This window comes from Garra rufa, chromosome 1, assembly GCF_049309525.1.
Source record: "Garra rufa chromosome 1, GarRuf1.0, whole genome shotgun sequence".
Taxonomy (NCBI): Eukaryota; Metazoa; Chordata; class Actinopteri; order Cypriniformes; family Cyprinidae; genus Garra; species Garra rufa.
This window is the reverse complement of record NC_133361.1, coordinates 93,207,489-93,226,646: the sequence shown is the minus strand read 5'-3', so window position 1 is coordinate 93,226,646 and position 19,158 is coordinate 93,207,489. Positions and strand designations below refer to the sequence as shown.

The window sequence follows — 19,158 nt, the reverse complement described above, 5'->3', positions numbered from 1 at the left end:
CAAGACAAGTTAGAAATGTGTGCAAGATTCATGTTATGTTGAAAAGACCAGTGCACGAGCTCTACATCAAGTCAAGCAGAGTGGAGCAGCGGAAGCGTGCTGGGCCCATAACCCAGAGGTCGATGGATCGAAAACATCCTCTGCTAAGCTTGTTTCACTTTTATATGTGCCCAGGTGCTGCAAGACAAGTTAGAAATGTGTGCAAGAATCGCTTATACAGCAGACGGAAGGGGTGGGTGGGGTGTTAGTGTTGTTTTGTTTTTGTTTTCTTTTCTGTATGTTGAAATAGACACTTTTATATGTATATTCAGGTTGTATATGCTTGTATAGTAAGACCAAGAACACTGTATTGCATGATAATATATACCTGTGTATACTTAATATTTGCAGATGTAGATCATTTTTGTTTAACCTTGTATGTAAAAAATATGGAGGACCTTTTGATCTTTAACAATTGTGTATTACTGATATTTCTCCAATAAAAAAAAAAGAAAAGAAAAAAAAAGAAATGTGTGCAAGAATCAAGTTATGTTGAAAAGACCAGTGCACGGGCTCTACATCAAGGCAAGCAGAGTGGCGCAGCGGAAGCGTGCTGGGCCCATAACCCAGAGGTCGATTGATTGAAACCATCCTCTGCTAAGCTTTTTTCGCTTTTATATGTGCCCAGGTGCTGCTTAAAGAAACAACAATGCAACTGGTAAACTTGTTGTAATTTGCAAAAAAATTCATACATAATAGACTAGTTAGAAATGTGTGCCAGGCTCAAGTGGTTTTGAAAAGACCGGCGTATGGTACTCTCGTCAAGGAAAGCAGAGTGGCGCAGCGGGAGCTATCGAAGGCAGGGTGACACAAAAGGTGGCTTAAGCAGGAAACACCGGATAGGTTTGTGATGTCTTGGGGTATAACGGTAGCATGGCTGAATGCAGATCAGACGGTTGCATGTTCCAATCACATCAGTTGATCTCTTCTTGACATCCATAGTATAAAGTCTACAGCCCTTTACCGTGACTGATTTGCAAATTGAATCAAAGCAATTAAGCAAGGAACGCCGACTTGTTTTCTCGACCTCGTGGCCGAGGGTACAACGGTAGCATGGCTGAATTCAGATCAGGCGGTTGCATGTTCCAATCACATCAGTTGATCTCTTCTTGACATCCATAGTATAAAGTCTACAGCCCTTTACCGTGACTGATTTGAAAATTGAATCAAAGCAATTAAGCAAGGAACGCCGACTTGTTCTCTCGACCTCATGGCCGCGACGGTAGTGCGCCTGACCCCGCATCGGGGGGTTGCGTGTTCCAATTATGTTGAGGTCAAGCGATCTGTTCTTGACTTTGTGAGTGTAAAGACTAGCTGATTTGCATAGTTTATCAAAGTGCTTAAGCATGAAACACTAAATAATTTTTCCGCTATCTTGTAGTGCAACGGTAGAGTGTCTGGCTCCAAATCACCTTGAGGTCAGACGATTCTTACCATAGTCTGTAACTACTAATATATATGTTTTACCTGCTAATTCTAATAATAATTATTATTATTATGGAGTTCAAGCTCGATTCAGAAGTCCACTCCTTCATCTTAAAAACATATTAATTGCTAAAATTCGATTACATTGCAATTAGCACAAATTGGGCTACAATAATATTTAAGCAACATGAAATGTACATTTGTGTTTTTGAGAAAATAACGTTTATGCGTGGTAAGTGAAAAACTAAAGTTTTGAAGTCACTGAAATAAGGCCATGAAACACATACAGAACATTTGTTCACACTACTTTTAAGAATTAGATGTCGTAGGCTAGATTTTTGTCAACCGAATGATGTGAAATTATCTTGTTCACTCGTTCATAGAAAACAATATATTGATATACATTTTCTAAAACATGTTTTGTGTTTGAAAGGGAATATTCAAAGGAATGGCAATGAGCCATGAATATTTAGCAATTCACACCTGAGAGACAAAGAGCCCTGCCCTAATGGCCCATTATTACTACTGTTAGTATTAGGAAAGGAACAATGTGAGAAGATTCAAAGAATGGAGTATTATATTATTTGTATTTATTTACAACAAAGTATAATCAAAACATGCATAATGAAGGTCAAAGAAACATTATTGAGCACCCTGATCTAACCACAGAGATGTGGAAAACTTCTGTTCTGTTCAACAAATGAAACAAATAAATGATATTTAAGTGATTGAAAAACTCATCAGTAGTCACTTGTTTTTACACTAGAATACCAGTGTAGTTGAACATCTGAAGTTGGTAAAGCGCTCTCAGAGAAAAACAGTTTGAAGAGACTCAAGTAAACATCAGCAGGATTCATCTGTTGAGCAGGTTTAAGATCACTAAAAAAAAAAAAAAAAAAACATCACCCCTCTGTCTTATGCTGCGTTCACACCGCCCCAAATGTCAAGCGTCAGTTGCGGCAAGATTACATGTAAAGTAAATGGTTGAGTCCGTCAGAGGCTCTGCGTTGCGTTGTGTCCGTTGGATCCGTCAACTTTTCAAGCGTTACCTGCGTTTCAAGCGTCAACGCAGCAAACGCAAGCAACGCAGAAGTTCAGCTAGCTGAACTTTTGACGGACTTGACGCACTTGACGCAGTGCGTCAACCAATCAGAGCGTCTCACTGTAGCGACGTCACCACACGTATCTTGAATGAAGCGGGAGCAGAGAAAAAATCATTTTCAATTTAATTATATTACATATATATAGTGCTCATTGTAGCCGTCTGCAATCGCAGATAATTGTATGATCCGCCCTCGTGGTTGTATAAAGACAGGAATGTAAAGGAACTTGCTTGGATGAAGATCGCTGAAGAGATCGGGGATGTCGGCGTTATCAAATCTTTTCTCAACGTAATTATTTCCCATTTCGTTAGCTAGGGAAACATGGTCAACAGAGGATCCCAAAATGTCCAGTCCCAATAGTTTGCTATGGTTTATTTAGGGGAAGTGTGCAAAAAACTAGATGCGTTGGGTGCGTTGCCTGACGTGTGCGGTGTGAACGCACCAAAAAGCAAGCGTTGCCAGCTTCAACGTACATGCGTCAAACTAGATGCGTTGGGAGCGTTGCCTGACGCAGACAAAGTGTGCAGTGTGAATGCACCATTAGTCCCCACAGCCTGTCCTCAGCCTCTGTCATAATTTTATTGGTGCTGTCTTCTGTTACGGTTGCTGGGAATGAAGAGTCAGAGGGAATGACAAGGAGCCCAGAGTAACAATTAAACAGAGTATTAAATGAAATAGGAATGCAGGGTACATACTGCCTTGTACTGTCAAAAAATGACAGTACAAGGAGAAGAAACACTAGGAGACATGTAACAACCTCCTCCTATATAGGTACGTGATGTACTTAAAGGGGCCACCATACTACACATGTATATTTGACGGTTTTGATATACAGTATGTAGATGTCACAAGTACAAGGAAAGAGTTTATATAAATGCTTTAATGTGAGGTTTGTTTCATATTTAGGTACAATAGTGCAATTTATTTTCCATATCTGTTTAGTTTAGTTAATTGATTATTCCCTGCTGCACCTGAGTTTAATTATCCTGTGTATTTAGGTTCCTGCTTGGCCCTTCCTTTTTGTCCAGTTTTAAATGTCTTTGTGTTGTGTTGGATGTATGTTCCTGTCTGGATTACCCTTTGTGGATTTTATTAAAGAACTTTCAATTAATTCTCATCTCTGATACTATGAAGGTAAAAATGATATAAGGCTATAAATTGAACAAAAAGAAGTGGACCACGTGACGAAATCAATGCGAAAGCTGATATGTTCTTAAAGTACTGACTTTGACTGAGATTGTAGGAGCTGAAAGTGCAAAGAGTGAAGAGTTTTTTTTTTTGTGTGTGTGTGTGTGTGAGTAGTCTGTGTTAAAAAATGCAGAACCTTGTAATTTGGCAACAGAAAAAATGCTGTACAAATGAGAATTCCATGAAGTGTTTGAAGTATGTGCTAAAAGTGATGAGTTGTAAAATGTAGCTTGGCTGGGTAGCCAACAAAAAAATAAATATAATGGGTTGATGAGAAGCTATTTGTGCATAGACAGAGGAGGGGTATGAAAATGTTACTGTTGAGTACAACTATTTAATAATTTTTTTTAAACACTTTTTTCAATGTATAATTAACAAAAAAAATAATGAAGGCCAGCTGCTTAGGATTGTTTATTGTAGCAAATTAATCTACTGTACATCCAGGCTAATGGAAGCACAACAAAGAATGAACTGTGCAGATTATAAAAAAGACCTGCACAAACTAGAATAATATTTTCATGCTTCTCCTAATAAAGTCCATAAACGTAAACAAATTACAACATTACATTGACTAAACAATAAGCTAGAATACATTTAAAATCAATGGGAACATGTCATTTTGTTCAGTTTATGTCAATTCATTTATAATCTTCCAGTTACATTGTTGCTTTTCCCAGCAAGGTAAAAGTTTGACAAATATTTTGATTCATAGAAATCCACACATGGAATAGAGTGACATGATTGTTCTGTAAGTCTGGTGAAAAACAACGTTTTAGTACTTTGACTACAATTGAATGTATTTCAAAATGATTGTGTAGATGATTGTACAAATTGCTCCATTTTCTAAACCTCTTCTTGCATAAAAAAAACGTCAGTTTCTTTCCCGAATGAGTTTGCAAATGACGGATCAGGCTGCTTTGACGTGTGAAACTCTTCTCACACTGAAGACACTTTTTATTATTTTTATTATTTCCTTTATTTAGCCAGGAGATCACATTGAGACAGTACTATCTCTTCTTCCAGTGAGACCTGGTCAAAACAGCAGCACATAAAGTTTCACAAAGAAGATCAGAAAACACAATACCACCAAAATTACTAAATCAGATCATAAAAAACAATTACATGTATCCTTTAAGACATTATACAGAAGATGTTTAAAAGTACTCAAAGTTGGAAGGTTGTCATCATTTTCTCACAGATCTTCAATAGGTCTTTGGAGTTGTGTGAAGTCCCCGCCTCTCTCAAACGTTCTGAAATCATCCCCATTCCAAAGAAACCCAAAATAACAGGACTTAACGACTACAGACCTGTGGCACTAACATCTGTCGTCATGAAGTCGTTTGAGAAACTGGTTCTGGCTTATCTGAAGGACATCACCAGACCCTCACTGGACCCCCTGCAGTTTGCTTATCGTGCAAACAGGTCTGTAGATGATGCAGTGAACATGAGTCTACATTTCATACTGCAGCATCTGGACAAATCAGGGACTTACGCGAGGATCCTGTTTGTGGACTTCAGTTCAGCCTTCAACACTATCATCCCAAACCTCCTCCTGCCCAAACTAACTCAGCTCTCTGTGCCCACATCAGTCTGTCAGTGGATCAACAGCTTCCTGACAGACAGGCAGCAGCTAGTGAGGCTGGGAAAATTCTCATCCAGCACCCGTACTATCAGCACTGGCGCCCCTCAGGGTTGTGTTCTCTCCCCACTGCTCTTCTCCCTGTATACAAATGACTGTACCTCCAAAGACCCCTCTGTCAAGCTCCTGAAGTTTGCAGACGACACCACACTTATCGGCCTCATTCAGGACGGTGACGAGTCTGCTTACAGACAGGAGGTAAAAGAGCTGGCTGTCTGGTGCAGTCATAACAACCTGGAGCTCAACACGCTCAAAACTGTGGAGATGATCATAGACTTCAGGAAACCCCCCCCCCCCCCCTGCTCTCCCCCCACTCACCATCATGAACAGCACTGTAAACACAGTGGAGTCATTCAGGTTCCTTGGAAATACCATCTCTCAGGACCTGAAGTGGGACATTCACATAGACTCCATTGTGAAAAAGGTCCAGCAGAGGCTGTACTTCCTCCGCCAGCTGAGGAAACTCAACCTGCCACAGGAACTGCTGAAACAGTTTTACTCTGCCATCATTGAATCCGTCCTCTGCACTTCAATTACCATCTGGTTCAGCTCAGCTACAAATTCTGATCTCAGAAGACTACGTCGGATAGTCCGGACTGCTGAGCGAATCATTGGTACAACCCTCCCTACCCTTCAAGATCTGTACTTACCCAGAGTACGAAAAAGGGCTGCCAAAATTACTCTGGACCCCTCACATCCAGCACACTCACTTTTTGAACTGTTACCATCCGGTCGGCGCTACAGAGCACTGAGCACTAGAACGTCCAGACACCGAAACAGTTTCTTTCCTCAGGCAATCCATCTCATGAACACTTGATCGTGGAACATACAACACTATACATTCTTTATTCATTTTTCCGTTATTTATTTAAAGCACATACTTACTTCCATTCAAATGTCTTTGCTATTTTTGCACATTGTCTGTCTTGTATACCTCTATATTGTTCTTTTTATAATATGTATCGTCTTGTCACTGTCATTCTGTAGCACTGTGGAGCTCTGTCACAAAAACAAATTCCTAGTATGTGCAAACATACCTGGCAATAAAGCTCATTCTGATTCTGATTCTGATCATTCCAAGCCTTAGGAGCATAAAAGGAGAAAGTACATTTGCCAAGATTTGACGTTACCCTTGGGACTATTAACCGAATACAGGAACCAGATCTAGTGCGTTGATTATTTGGGTGAAATCTTAACAAATTAGAAAGATAAGATGGTAGTTTACCTAAAAGAGCCTTTAAAATAAATAAATACAAATGTAATTTTCTCCTTTTGATATAAAGATAAAACGTCTAAGGTATTGTACAAAATACAGTGATGCGTCCGTGAGTCTGCACCTGTGACAAAGCGCATTGCTGCATGATAAACAGAATCTAGTTTTCTCAATAAAGTAACAGATGCATGCATATATATATATATATATATATATATATGGTCACCGTAATCAAGTATAGACAAAAATGTACTCTCTACTAATTTCTTACGAGCCTTACAAGGAAAACATTTTTTAACCGATATAAAAAACCTAATTTCGGCCTGAGCTTTTTTAGTAACTTGTCAATGTGTATATCAAAGGTTAATCTCTCGTCAATCCAAATACCTAGGTATTTATAAGAGCTAACTCTTTCTATTGATATACCGTTCGAAAATATGATTTCACTTGTACGGTTTCTCTCCAGTGTGAACTGTCATGTGAATCTTAAAGTTTACTTTATACATGAAACTCTTTCCACACTGTTCGCAGGTGTAAGGTTTCTCTCCAGTGTGAATGCTCATGTGGACAGTAAGGGTTCTTTTCCACATAAATCTCTTTTCACACTGAGAGCAGGTAAAAGGCTTCTCTCCAGTGTGAGTTCTCATATGGACAGTAAGGTTATATTTATTTGTAAAACTCTTTCCACACTGAGGGCATATTAACAGCTTCTTTTCAATGTAAATTTCATGTGAGTCTTAAGATCTCCATTTCGTGAGAAACTCTTCCCACACTGTTGGCAGCTGTAAGGTCTCTCTCCAGTCTGAATTCTCATGTTAGAATTAAAGGAACCGTATGTAAGAAATTTATGTCAGTTAATCATAAAATGGCCCTGACATGTCACTAGACATTAAGAAATCATGTTCATTTCAAATACTTATATCACTGACAACAGTGGTGTGGCCAGGATATTGTCATTTAAAAGTGAGAGTTGCAGCCCTCAACTGATGTTATCGTTGTCATTTTGTGTTTTGGTCTGAGGCTCCACCCTCCAGCTATCTACCAATCAGGAGGGGATACACCGTTCTACAGTTTTTTGAAAGTGATTGCAGTACCAGTTTTGGCCACAATCCTACATACGGTTCCTTTAAGGTTTGTACTTTGTGTTTTTTTTTTTCTGGTGAGAAAGTCTTTTTATTCTGTGAGCAACTAATTGATTTTTCTTCTGTTTTAAAATTATGTTTCTCATTTTGATATTTCTCTCCTGTTTCATTGAGTTCTTGACTTTCAGAGTCATCAGGTCTGAGGTGAAATAAGAAAAAATTAATAAACAGCAGTTTAATGGCACAAAGCAACAGACAACAAAAATTTAGACTAGTGCTGTCAATCAATTAAAAAATAACTGACAATACTAATTTGACAATAGTTTCACATTGAATCTCCAAATTAATGTAAAACAACTTAATCATTGTACATTTAAAATATGGGGCTTATTGGCATCTTTCACCAAGTAGCCAATTGTTAATGAAGACCAGTCTCACTGATACAAATACTGCTAATGATCTGTCTCTATTAAATGCATTTCCTTCCAATTTTAGCCATTAATTATAGCCATAATTAAAAACAGTTATTTGTAACACACACACACACACACATATGCTTTTATCACAACTACCATATAATTATTAAAAAAAAATCAGCTCCTTAAAAAACAAAAAAACAAAACATTATCTGCCATGTTTATCTTCACGTTAGAGAATTTAAAAGCAGAATTCAAGTAAGAAAGATTTTCTAATTAAATCTACATTTTTGGTTTCTATTTAATTATTTGGCTCCAGGGTTGGGGAGTAACAAAGTATATGTAACATAATTTCATATTTAAAATACAAAATATGAGTAACTATTCAATTAGCAACCTGCACTGCTAGTCAGGACTCCCAGGAGGAAATCAGAAAGCCGAGCATTATGGAAATACAAATACAAAATTATGTAACATCATAGTCCAATTAAATTTTTTGTTTACTTGCAACTTGTCTCTCCGATCGGCTTTAAGGCACAATCTTATCTTGAAAAAGCATCTCAGTCTTTGAAAACCAGTGCTGTCAACTATATTTTCTATATTTATAACATATGGTGTGTTTAAGCAACTCTTAAAGAAGAAATGTCCTGTTTTCCTGAATATTAGCACAATTGCAAATGTGATGCTGACTTTATTCAGTTCAAAACACCTAAGACTACTTGAGAAAAAGGGGCATAACAGGTCCTCTTTAACTCCCATCACAGCACAAAAATTGTGCTCAACAAAGTTTCATTTGTATTCTAGTGCTATAAGATCTATTTAGAAACCATTTTTTTTTTTCCTAAAAGAGCTTGAAAATGATGTTGGCATTTGTGGACAAGAATAAGCACCGTTTAGTTCTTGACCATCTGACCAACAACACTCAGTATTCACTCCTCTGCTTTTCTCATTGCATATGATTCCCTTGAAAGACATCTTGGATGCCCTGGGGGTAAGCAGATAAACATCAAATTTTCATTTTTGGGTGAACTATCCCTTTAAGCTCAGTCAAACACAATATAGCTAGTTGGCACTGTAAAGTGTACCATGGACAAAACACATTGCTTTAAAGTGTGAATTAGAATTGATGTCATTGTAGGAGCCCTGTATAGGATTCTTATTGGAATCCTTTAGGATTGTTTTGACAAGGGTAATATAAACTTTTGACCTCAACTGTAATCGTGGTTGAAACAATGTAGTTGCCAAGAAACAAAGAGGTGAGGTCATAGAGTAATTTACAACAGGTTTGATTGTGGCCAATCAGAATCAAGGACCGGAACTGTCCTTTCTAGACATTTTGTTTGAAACTCTGTCCATGCTAAGGGGATCTTTTAGGCTTCTCTTCAATGTGAATCTTCATGTGCCTGTTAAGGCTTCCTTTTTGACTGAAACTGTTTCCACACTGGTTGCACGTGTAAGGCTTCTCTCCAGAGTGAATTCTCATGTGAATGTTAAGGTATCTTTTATGAGTGAAACACTTTCCACACTGTTGGCAGGTAAAAAGGCTCCCTGTAATGTGAATTGTCTGGTGAACTTTAAAGTTTCCACTTTCATTCAACCTCTTTTCAGACTGAGGGGATCTGTAAGGCTTTTCTCTATTGCACATTTTCATGTGACTTTCAAGGCCTCCTCGTTGACTGAAACTCTTTCCACACTGTTTGCATGTGAAAGGCTTCTCTCCAGTGTGAAATCTCATGTGTCTGTTAATGCATCCTTTACGAGTGAAACTTTTTCCGCACTGTTTGCATGAGTAAGGTTTCTCTCCAGTGTGAACTCTCATGTGCATTTTAATGTATCCTTGTTGTTTGAAACTCTTTCCACACTGTTTGCATGAGTAAGGCTTCTCTCCAGTGTGAAATCTCAGGTGTCTGTTAAGGCATCCTTTACGAGTAAAACTTTTTCCACACTGTTGGCATGAGTAAGGCTTCACTCCAGTGTGAATCCTCATGTGCCTTTTAAGGTGTCCTTGTTGTTTGAAACTCTTACCACACTGACAGAAAATTAAACTACTCATAGTTCCTGTCTTTTGTGCTCTTTCTTGTTTAGAAGTCTTTTCAGACTCTAAGAAACAAAAAGACTTTTCTCCAGATACAAATTGAAGATTTTCAAACTGATCTTTCTCTTCAGTTTCATTCAGTTCTTCTCTCTCCTCTTTCAGCGCTGTTAGGTCTAAGGTGGAAATACAAAAATTTAAAAATTAACCTCAGTTTAATGGCACAAAGCAATTAACATCACAACTTGTAGATATGTAATGCATGAATGCTAGATGCTACCAGGGGCGTCCAAACCTGATCCTAGTTGGTCGGTATCCTACAGAGATTAAGGTGGCTGTTATACAATTAAATAAATCTCGGAAATGTATATAGACTGCTCTCAACTATTATATACCCATTTGATGTCTCCTGGGGAGACATTTAGAGAGAGGCTAGGAAAAAAGAAAGAGGAGAAACTCCCCAAATTATATTTTATTTACAAGGTTCGGGAGGAGCACAATCAGATAATCAACCAATTCATTTCAAATTTGATATTTAATAAGCCAAGCTTTATCATTTGTTTCTCTGTATTATATACATTTTTTTATTTGTTGAACATCAGTTAAATTGTTACTCTTAATTTGGTTTGGGTGTTTTTTGTATTTTCTAGCTCGAGGAACAGACACATTCTCTATAGTGTGATATCTAGGTAAAGGGATCTCTATATGCTGAGAATTATCTGATTTCTGATGTGAGGTGGCTAGCAGACGGTCGGTTTAGCCAGTCTGTCTGCTTCCTGACCTGCGCCCTAGTTAGTCAAGTGCAAACTCTAAGACACGGAGCACAGGGCAACTAATACTGTTCCGTTTTCTTCCCTCGGAAAGGGCAACCCCGTGTACAAAGAGGATATTACTCTGTATTCCACATTTGTTTGTTTATTTTTAGCTCAAAAAGGATAACCAGTAATAAACCTGAAATAACAAGAAATGCAAACGTTTCAATTTCCATGTACATACTACAACCAGCCCCTTGTTTAACTCAACAGCCCAATAACAATAAATAACATTAATCAAAATACAAATATAAATAATATTAATATACTATAATAATAAAACTAATTTCATAATTTAAACGTACACAATTCACACTTCAAACATTATGCATCAACTCAAGTCCTACCACAACTCTATGCAAAATGCATGCAATCGGCAAACCAGGAAGTCCGCGATTCCTACTTCATCAAACATTATAAAACTAAATAAAGTAAATACAAATGAACACGTATAGTATAGTAATGTTATGAATCTAAATGTTAATCCCACGGCTTCGCCACCACGTCTATCTCTATCAGTAAACAAATCTGCTTTGATCTACCGGAGAATTGTGAAATAGCGTTATCTTTAACGTGCAACGGACATAAACACAATACAACAACATAGCATTGCGACAGCAGACAACATAAAGCATACATCATTAAAGTAGACAAGAAAACATTTGAGATTAAGAGAGTTTACCAAGTGGCTGCACACCGGGTTGAAAGTTATTACAAACTGAATGAATCTCACGCTTCCTTTTCACGTAGTAAATACCGGTCACATGTGCTCACAGCACACTCCTCTCTTAAAGAGGCACTACAATATTGGGCTGCTAAAGTGTAACTTGCAAATTTGGTAGCTCTAGTTTAAAGTAAATTTAATCATTAAACATTTAATTAAACATATAAATAACAAAACTCCACAGAAATCACAACAAATACCGAGTTCAGACTGCACGATTTTCAAAGCAATCGTGTCACAGATCTTTTCACACTGCATGACTATCTGGGGTAGTATTCTGTCGTTGCTGTGTTCACGCTGCACGATGGATCAGCGACAGGAGGTTTCACACTGCCTGACTTTACAATAGGAAGAATCACTGACAACCTTGTCCCGGTCCGCAAACTACGTCTCACAACCAAACACTCACGAGAAATGACATGGAAACAACGCGAGGTCAGTCGTGCAAGTTTTCACGTGAGACTGGGATTATTATTAAAAAAAAATGGCAGCCCACAAGAATCTTGTCATACAAATTGCATGTGCACTCATCTGCAGCGAAAAGAAAAGAAGCCAAAACAATGCTTGTTGATATTGTGGTCTATACCTTCGTAACTGTTCCCCCAACTTCCCGCTGGCCTGGATGTTGCTCTCTCATTGGCTGTAGCTAATCGCTGATGTCATTTTCAGTCAGATCACCTTTCACACGGCAGGTCCAGATATTTAGCATGCCAAATATCTCATGGGTGTCGGCGACTCGTCTGCGATTCTCTCAGATTGCGTCTTTGATAGTTCACACGGTGTGATTGTCACTCGCGTGAACGAGCACGAGATTTGCCTGTGATTTTGGGCATTTGTCGGCAATTTCTCAAAACCTGTCGGCGAGTCAAAATCGGGGCTAAAATCATGCAGTCTGAACTCGGCATAATGCTGTTAAACTAACCTGGTCCAAAGGCAAACAGACAGGCTAAGCTGAGTCCTTTAACAATGACCAATAGGAATGCACTGATTTTACAGCCTTTCTCTCTGGTTTTATGACAGCTGTACCTTCTATCTCCAGTCTTTGAAAGACTAAATTAAAAATGAAATGATAGAAAACAGCCTACATTTTAACTGGGAAGAGGACAATACATTTATTCATTTGAGGAAGTAATTAGGACTGTATTAGTCAGCTTACAATTGATTTACATTTATTGCTATGATAAAAATTACACTTACATTATAGTTTATAATACATGTCACATTTAATGTCCAACAACACATATTTTAACCAAATGTATGTTTTTCTTCAGAACTTACTAAACTACTATTATATTGTGTCAGCACTTGTTTACATGTGTATACCTCGTCCACTCCTGACAACAAAGTGGATGGTTGTATGACTTTCTAACATTTACATATTCTTATGAAGAATATACACTGAGGAAAACACAACATCTCAAATATATATAATGGTACAAATATATTTGCCATGGTGGATCAATTTGATCTATAATTGACACTAGGGACTGCTTCAGAAGCATGCATATTAAATTATCTTGACTAACTCAACCTGGATCAAATTAGTGAGATAGTTTATTAGTCACAAATAACCTAACTTAAATGGTCATTTTTGGTACAACTTTAACCCTGATTGATTTGTTAGATTTTTTTCAGATCATGTTTTGGACTTAAATCCCAGGTTTTCTGAGTGTCTCTTTTAAAACAGCCCCCAGAGCTCAACATTAAGCCTTGATATGTGCTTGTCTTTTGGACACCTAAATCAATCATCCATTTGTCCAAGTAAAAAGTTTGGCTACATCCACACAATGTCAGAGCTTTCTCTATTCAATCTTTTTTCCCCCCTCATCTCAAGAAATATCTGCGACCACATGAAACTGACACAAAACTATGTAGTATATATGCCAGATAAATATGTAGCGCATTAATTCTGCCACAGAGATACACTAAAAATTGAAAAGAAACTTTTGGCAGTGCCCATAAACCTTGCACGCAGTATACCAAAAAAAAAAAAAAACATGAAACAATACATTTATTAATCTGTGTTAATGTTAGTAAATAAAAAGACAATCATTCAATGTTTGTTCATGTTTTTGTTATGTGAAGTAGCGGTGTCTGACTAGGGGCGAGACATTGGCTGATGACATTATCATTTTAGAAAATATACAGATTCACTGTACACACGAAACCACATGAGTGTCATTTTCTTATGTTTCCACTCAGGGACCGGGTTTAAAGGTGCCATAGAATGGAAAACTGAATTTACCTGGGCATAGTTAAATAATAACAGTTCAGTACATGGACATGACATACCATGAGTCTCAAACACCATTGTTTCCTCCTCCTTATATAAATCTAGTATTTGCAAAAGACCACCGAAAAAAAGGTCAATTCCAACATAACAGCGACTGTTACGAAACTTTCCTGGGATCGTTAATAGTTACGCCCCCAACATTTGCATCGCCCAATCATCAGTATCGTCAGCACATCAGTAAAACAAGGCAAGCCACTGAAGGGACACGGTTAGCTTAATGCTAGCGCTAGCCTGTTACATTGCAATACATAGGATTTCACTTACCACATAAACATACATGACTGCGCTGATGATGGTGAATGATGGAGAAATAACTGCCTGATGATGGTGAATGATTTACAGATCTTGAGTATCACTGACATACAGCTGAACGTGTGTGGTAAGAAGCACTCTCTCTGCATGATAACTTTACACAGAGCACATGCATCACAGTAATCAGACTAAGATTCAAAACGGCAGATTCAACAAACCACATATTAAAAGCGGCTAGAGCTCCTAATTAAATATAGTGTACCCGCTATAGAGATGAGCAGCTCTGTGAAACAGCCAATCAGAGCAGAGCTCTTTAATATTCATGAAGCTTCCAAATAAGCCAATAACAGAGCATTTCATTCTAGGTACCTGTTAAATATAAAAAAAATCTAAACTGTTTTTCGTTTGTTTGTGTATGCGGGACGCCGGCCAAATGGGTGTCTATTAGGTCTGTAAATTTTTGAAACGCATGTGACTTGAGGCTGCGCTCTGATTGGCTTGTTTCAGATTGTCCTCGGGGCGCAGAGCACTGCGCCCCAGACCCTCCCACTTTAGATCTTAGCCAATCAATCTTGTTTTTATATATTTTGTCCTCATGGGATTGGACCGTTCTCGACTGTCAAATATGTGCAATATCTTTTCCGATATGAAAGTAAATTTGATTTTATCTTTCACAAGCCGTTCAAATGAAGAAAAAAATAAATAAAATAAACTTACGAATCATGGAGCTTGGATAGAGTTTGCTTGCTAGATGCCATGTAAGTCATGCCTTTTATTGTTTTCATTGTTTGTTATTTCAAAGTCCTGTCACCGAAGCGTTGTGGGCAACTACACAGAAAGTAACGTAAACTGTAATAATGCAGATTAACTCAATCGTCGGGGTACAAGCAAGGGTTTATGTAGATGTCTTTTTTCAAGTAAATTGTGAGTGTTTATGTTAGTATTATTATAAGCACAATATATATATATATATATATATATATATATATATATATATATATAGTGTTCCTTCTTTAATTGGACATATAAATATATTGTCAATAGCATTATAATTACTTATTATATTGGACTATATATAACTTGATGGAAATTAATTTATATTCAATGTTTTATTACAAATCAATTTATTTTCTCTGTCTTTGAGATTTATCCTGTGGCTCCCTCGTGTGGATAACATTAGTACTATGGCCTTTATCTCTGAATCACATTAAAATAAATGGCTAATATTTTTTGGGATGATTACAAATGTTAAATGATTACTTTACTGATAATAAAGCCTGTATTAACAGTGTGATTCATTTTGTGTGCGCCCCCCTAAAAAATTTTAGCACCAGCCGCCACTGGTTGTAAATGGACCTGTAAAACCGTTTCTGGAGATTTTTTTTGCCCTTTCCTATGCCATATACCTTCTATGTAGATATCAGAGAACAACTTAAAATATTTTCTAAATGCATTATGCACCTTTAAATACATATTGGTTTTACTCTCCCAAAACGCCAGATCCGTCAATAAAAATATACAATTTTTGCATATACAGCTAATCTCTGTGTGGACAAGGCCTTAGATGCATGTAAGATTTGTTTTTATTTTTTTGTTAAAGTAATTTATTCACAAGCAATATTCTCATCACAGTTTTATCAGCTCAATCAGGCAAGGCTCCAAAAAGTACCTAGGACCTAACAACATGATAAAACAAAAGATGATGGCAGCATGCTCATAATTGACCTTGTAATGAGCACAGAGGCCAGTTAAGGAAAGGCCCAAGGCTGATGATACACTGGGCAACTTTTTGAGCAATGTTGCCGGTCAACTTTGGCAAATGTTGCCGTCAATGGGCAACCAGGTGAGATACAGGGCTCACGATTGATCTAAATTATCCAGATAGAAATCTGTTACCCATTTTCAATGGGAAAGTGCCCAAACAATATTGCAAAAAAAAAGTTGCCCGATAAAATTGCTCAAAAAGTTGGCCCATGTATCATCAGCATAATACACCTGATATGATTGCCTCACGAAGCTCCATGGGGCAGAGGACTTAACTCTCAGAGATGAGAGGGGGACCCAGACACTTTTCCTGGCTTGCTCATAGGAGAACCTCAAGAGTCTGGGAAGCACTGCCAAGCAGAAGCAGCCTAACAGGGAGGCAAAAAAGGCCTAAGAACCTGATATGACAGCGCACAGAGAAGAGAACAGAGTCCTTAGCTCTCAGATCGAGAGAAATCACATGTTCCATCTGAGACTGGTAGCTTTATCAGGCATTATTTGAAGAAAATTTTCTAAAGAAGGTTCTGAACCTTCTAAAGGTTTCCTTCAGAGAAACAGTGATATAAAAACTTTGATTTTGAAATACACAGTGCTCATGTTTGTTTAACAAAGTCAAAGCCTTTTGGAAAATCTATTGGTTGTGGTCAGTTTTGATAATGTAGTGACGATGTATGATATTTGAGTCACCACAAATAAATCAATGCATGGGAAACACCTCAGCACAACAACCTGAGCCCAATGTATGCCTGCTCATCACCTTAACCTTAAGTTGGGGTACAATTAAATTAATGCCAATGCTCAGCCTTTTGTTTTTTTGAACCCCCTCCATCACCTCACGTACCCCAGTTTGAGAACCACTGGTTTATACCGTTCTCATGTTAAAATACAGTACCTTGGTGTAAGTTTGACCTATGCCTCCTGAACAGTGGTCATCTATTGATTTACTTGAATATATTGATATTATTTTAATAATTTTCTTCATTTGCTCTCTTTAACCAGTAATTTTCTTTATATATTTTCTTCTTCTTTCCCTTTTTCCTCATTTTCCTCCTTATTCGCTTTTTTTTTACTTTATATACACACAAGATATAATTATTTTTGTGTTTGTTTTATTGTCAGACTTGCTTTATATTTACAACACTGTTTTGTCCCATTTTGTACTGTTTTTCTGTATGTCCTACATTGTCTTCTTCTACAAAAAAATGGTAAATTAAAGGAAATTTGCATGAAAAAGTATCATCTGTTCCATTTGTATAGTCTTAGGTGTGAGGTGAATTAAATGTTTTCTGACATTTCAGTGTGGATGAGAAACTTTTGAAAAATGCTTGAAAACGCAAGTGTGGATTCATATAGTTGTAGCCTAAGTGTTTTTCCTTGTTTTATTTGCTTACCAAATACTTTAAAGGTTGTATCAGCGATTTCTAGCCTAAAACATAAAGTGTCGATTTCAGCTTACCTTTCTTCACGATCCGCTCGCTGCCTGCCCCATAAATTGTCTGTGAAAAAAACGCGTCTCTCTGGTCAGCCTAGGGTCCGAGATATGCCAAAAAAACAATCAGCGCTATCAACACACCACAGATAACCAAACAGTGTTCCATCCAATCAGCGTCAGGGGTTTGGTGTTGTGGACTTTCCTACTGGTGCTGGGACGTGAGGGAGGCGGAGCGAAAGTCCACAACACCAAACCCCTGACGCTGATTGGTTGGAACACTGTTTGTTTTTGTGTGGAAAGGTTGGTAGTGCCGATTGTTTTTTTGGCATATCTCGGACCCTAGGCTGACCAGAGAGACGTGGTTTTTTCACAGACAATTTATGGGGCAGGCAGCGAGCGGATCGTGAAGAAAGGTAAGCTGAAATTGACACATTATGTTTTAGGCTAGAAATCGCTGATACAACCTTTAAATGAACATGTAGACAGCATGCAGTAGCCAAATGTAATTACTCACATTTCAAGGTTTGCTTTGTGCCAAATAAATTATTTTCTTAGTACTTTTGCATAATTAGCCAAAGTGCTATAAATCAATGGTTTTAATATTAGAAGCAAATAGCCTACTAGGTTTAATGTTACAATGTTTGGTTAAGGCTAATTCCATATTATTGTTGATTTAAATGCATGATGTCATAATAACAAATGCTCTGAGAATAAAAACCAACCTGTTTGTTCCTCAGTATCTTCATGTTTGACTCTAAATGTTTCTTCACTCATGTCTTCACTCTCCTCTTTAATAAACACCATCTGTGTTTGTTCCTCAGTATCTTCATGTTTGACTCTAAATGTTTCTTCACTCATGTCTTCACTCTCCTCTTTAATAAACACCATCTGTGTTTGTTCCTCAGTATCTTCATGTTTGACTCTAAATGTTTCTTCACTCATGTCTTCACTCTCCTCTTTAATAAACACCATCTGTGTTTGTTCCTCAGTATCTTCATCTTTGACTCTAAATGTTTCTTCACTCATGTCTTCACTCTCCTCTTTAATAAACACCATCTGTGTTTGTTCCTCAGTATCTTCATGTTTGGCTCTAAATGTTTCTTCACTCATGTCTTCACTCTCCTCTTTAATAAACACCATCTGTGTTTGTTCCTCAGTATCTTCATGTTTGACTCTAAATGTTTCTTCACTCATGTCTTCACTCTCCTCTTTAATAAACACCATCTGTGTTTGTTCCTCAGTATCTTCATGTTTGACTCTAAATGTTTCTTCACTCATGTCTTCACTCTCCTCTTTAATAAACACCATCTGTGTTTGTTCCTCAGTATCTTCATGTTTGACTCTAAATGTTTCTTCACTCATGTCTTCACTCTCCTCTTTAATAAACACCATCTGTGTTTGTTCCTCAGTATCTTCATCTTTGACTCTAAATGTTTCTTCACTCATGTCTTCCATCTCCTCTTTAATAAACACCATCTGTGTTTGTTCCTCAGTATCTTCATGTTTGATGAATGTTTCTTCAATCTTCATGTCTTCACTCTCCTCTTTAATAAACGCCATCTTTATAATAGTGTTTCACATGGATCTCTGTTGATTCTCCAGGAGTTTTTTCTGTTTGAACACTTTGTCCTGTTTAATATAAGAATTATTAATAGAAAGAACAATCAATGCAAACTAAATCTCTATCTGTATCTAAAACAGCTGCACTAGTAAGACAGTCAGAGTTAAAAGACTTCTATATAAA

At 37.5% G+C, this 19,158-nt stretch overlaps 2 protein-coding genes across 2 annotated transcripts in view; one reads left to right on the top strand and one right to left on the bottom strand.

Moving 5' to 3' along the window:
* The window catches only part of LOC141322290 (uncharacterized), a 175,925-nt gene that overhangs the window by 123,446 nt on the left and 33,321 nt on the right, over window positions 1-19,158 (top strand). The window lies entirely within an intron of this gene.
* On the bottom strand, window positions 5,748-18,477 carry LOC141340541 (uncharacterized). The gene is made up of 2 exons (XM_073845556.1): window positions 18,137-18,477; window positions 5,748-10,313 (listed from the first exon to the last, which is right to left on the bottom strand). Exons 1-2 carry the CDS (start codon window positions 18,468-18,470, stop codon window positions 9,463-9,465), a joined length of 1,185 nt encoding a protein of 394 aa, XP_073701657.1. The 5' UTR covers window positions 18,471-18,477; the 3' UTR covers window positions 5,748-9,462.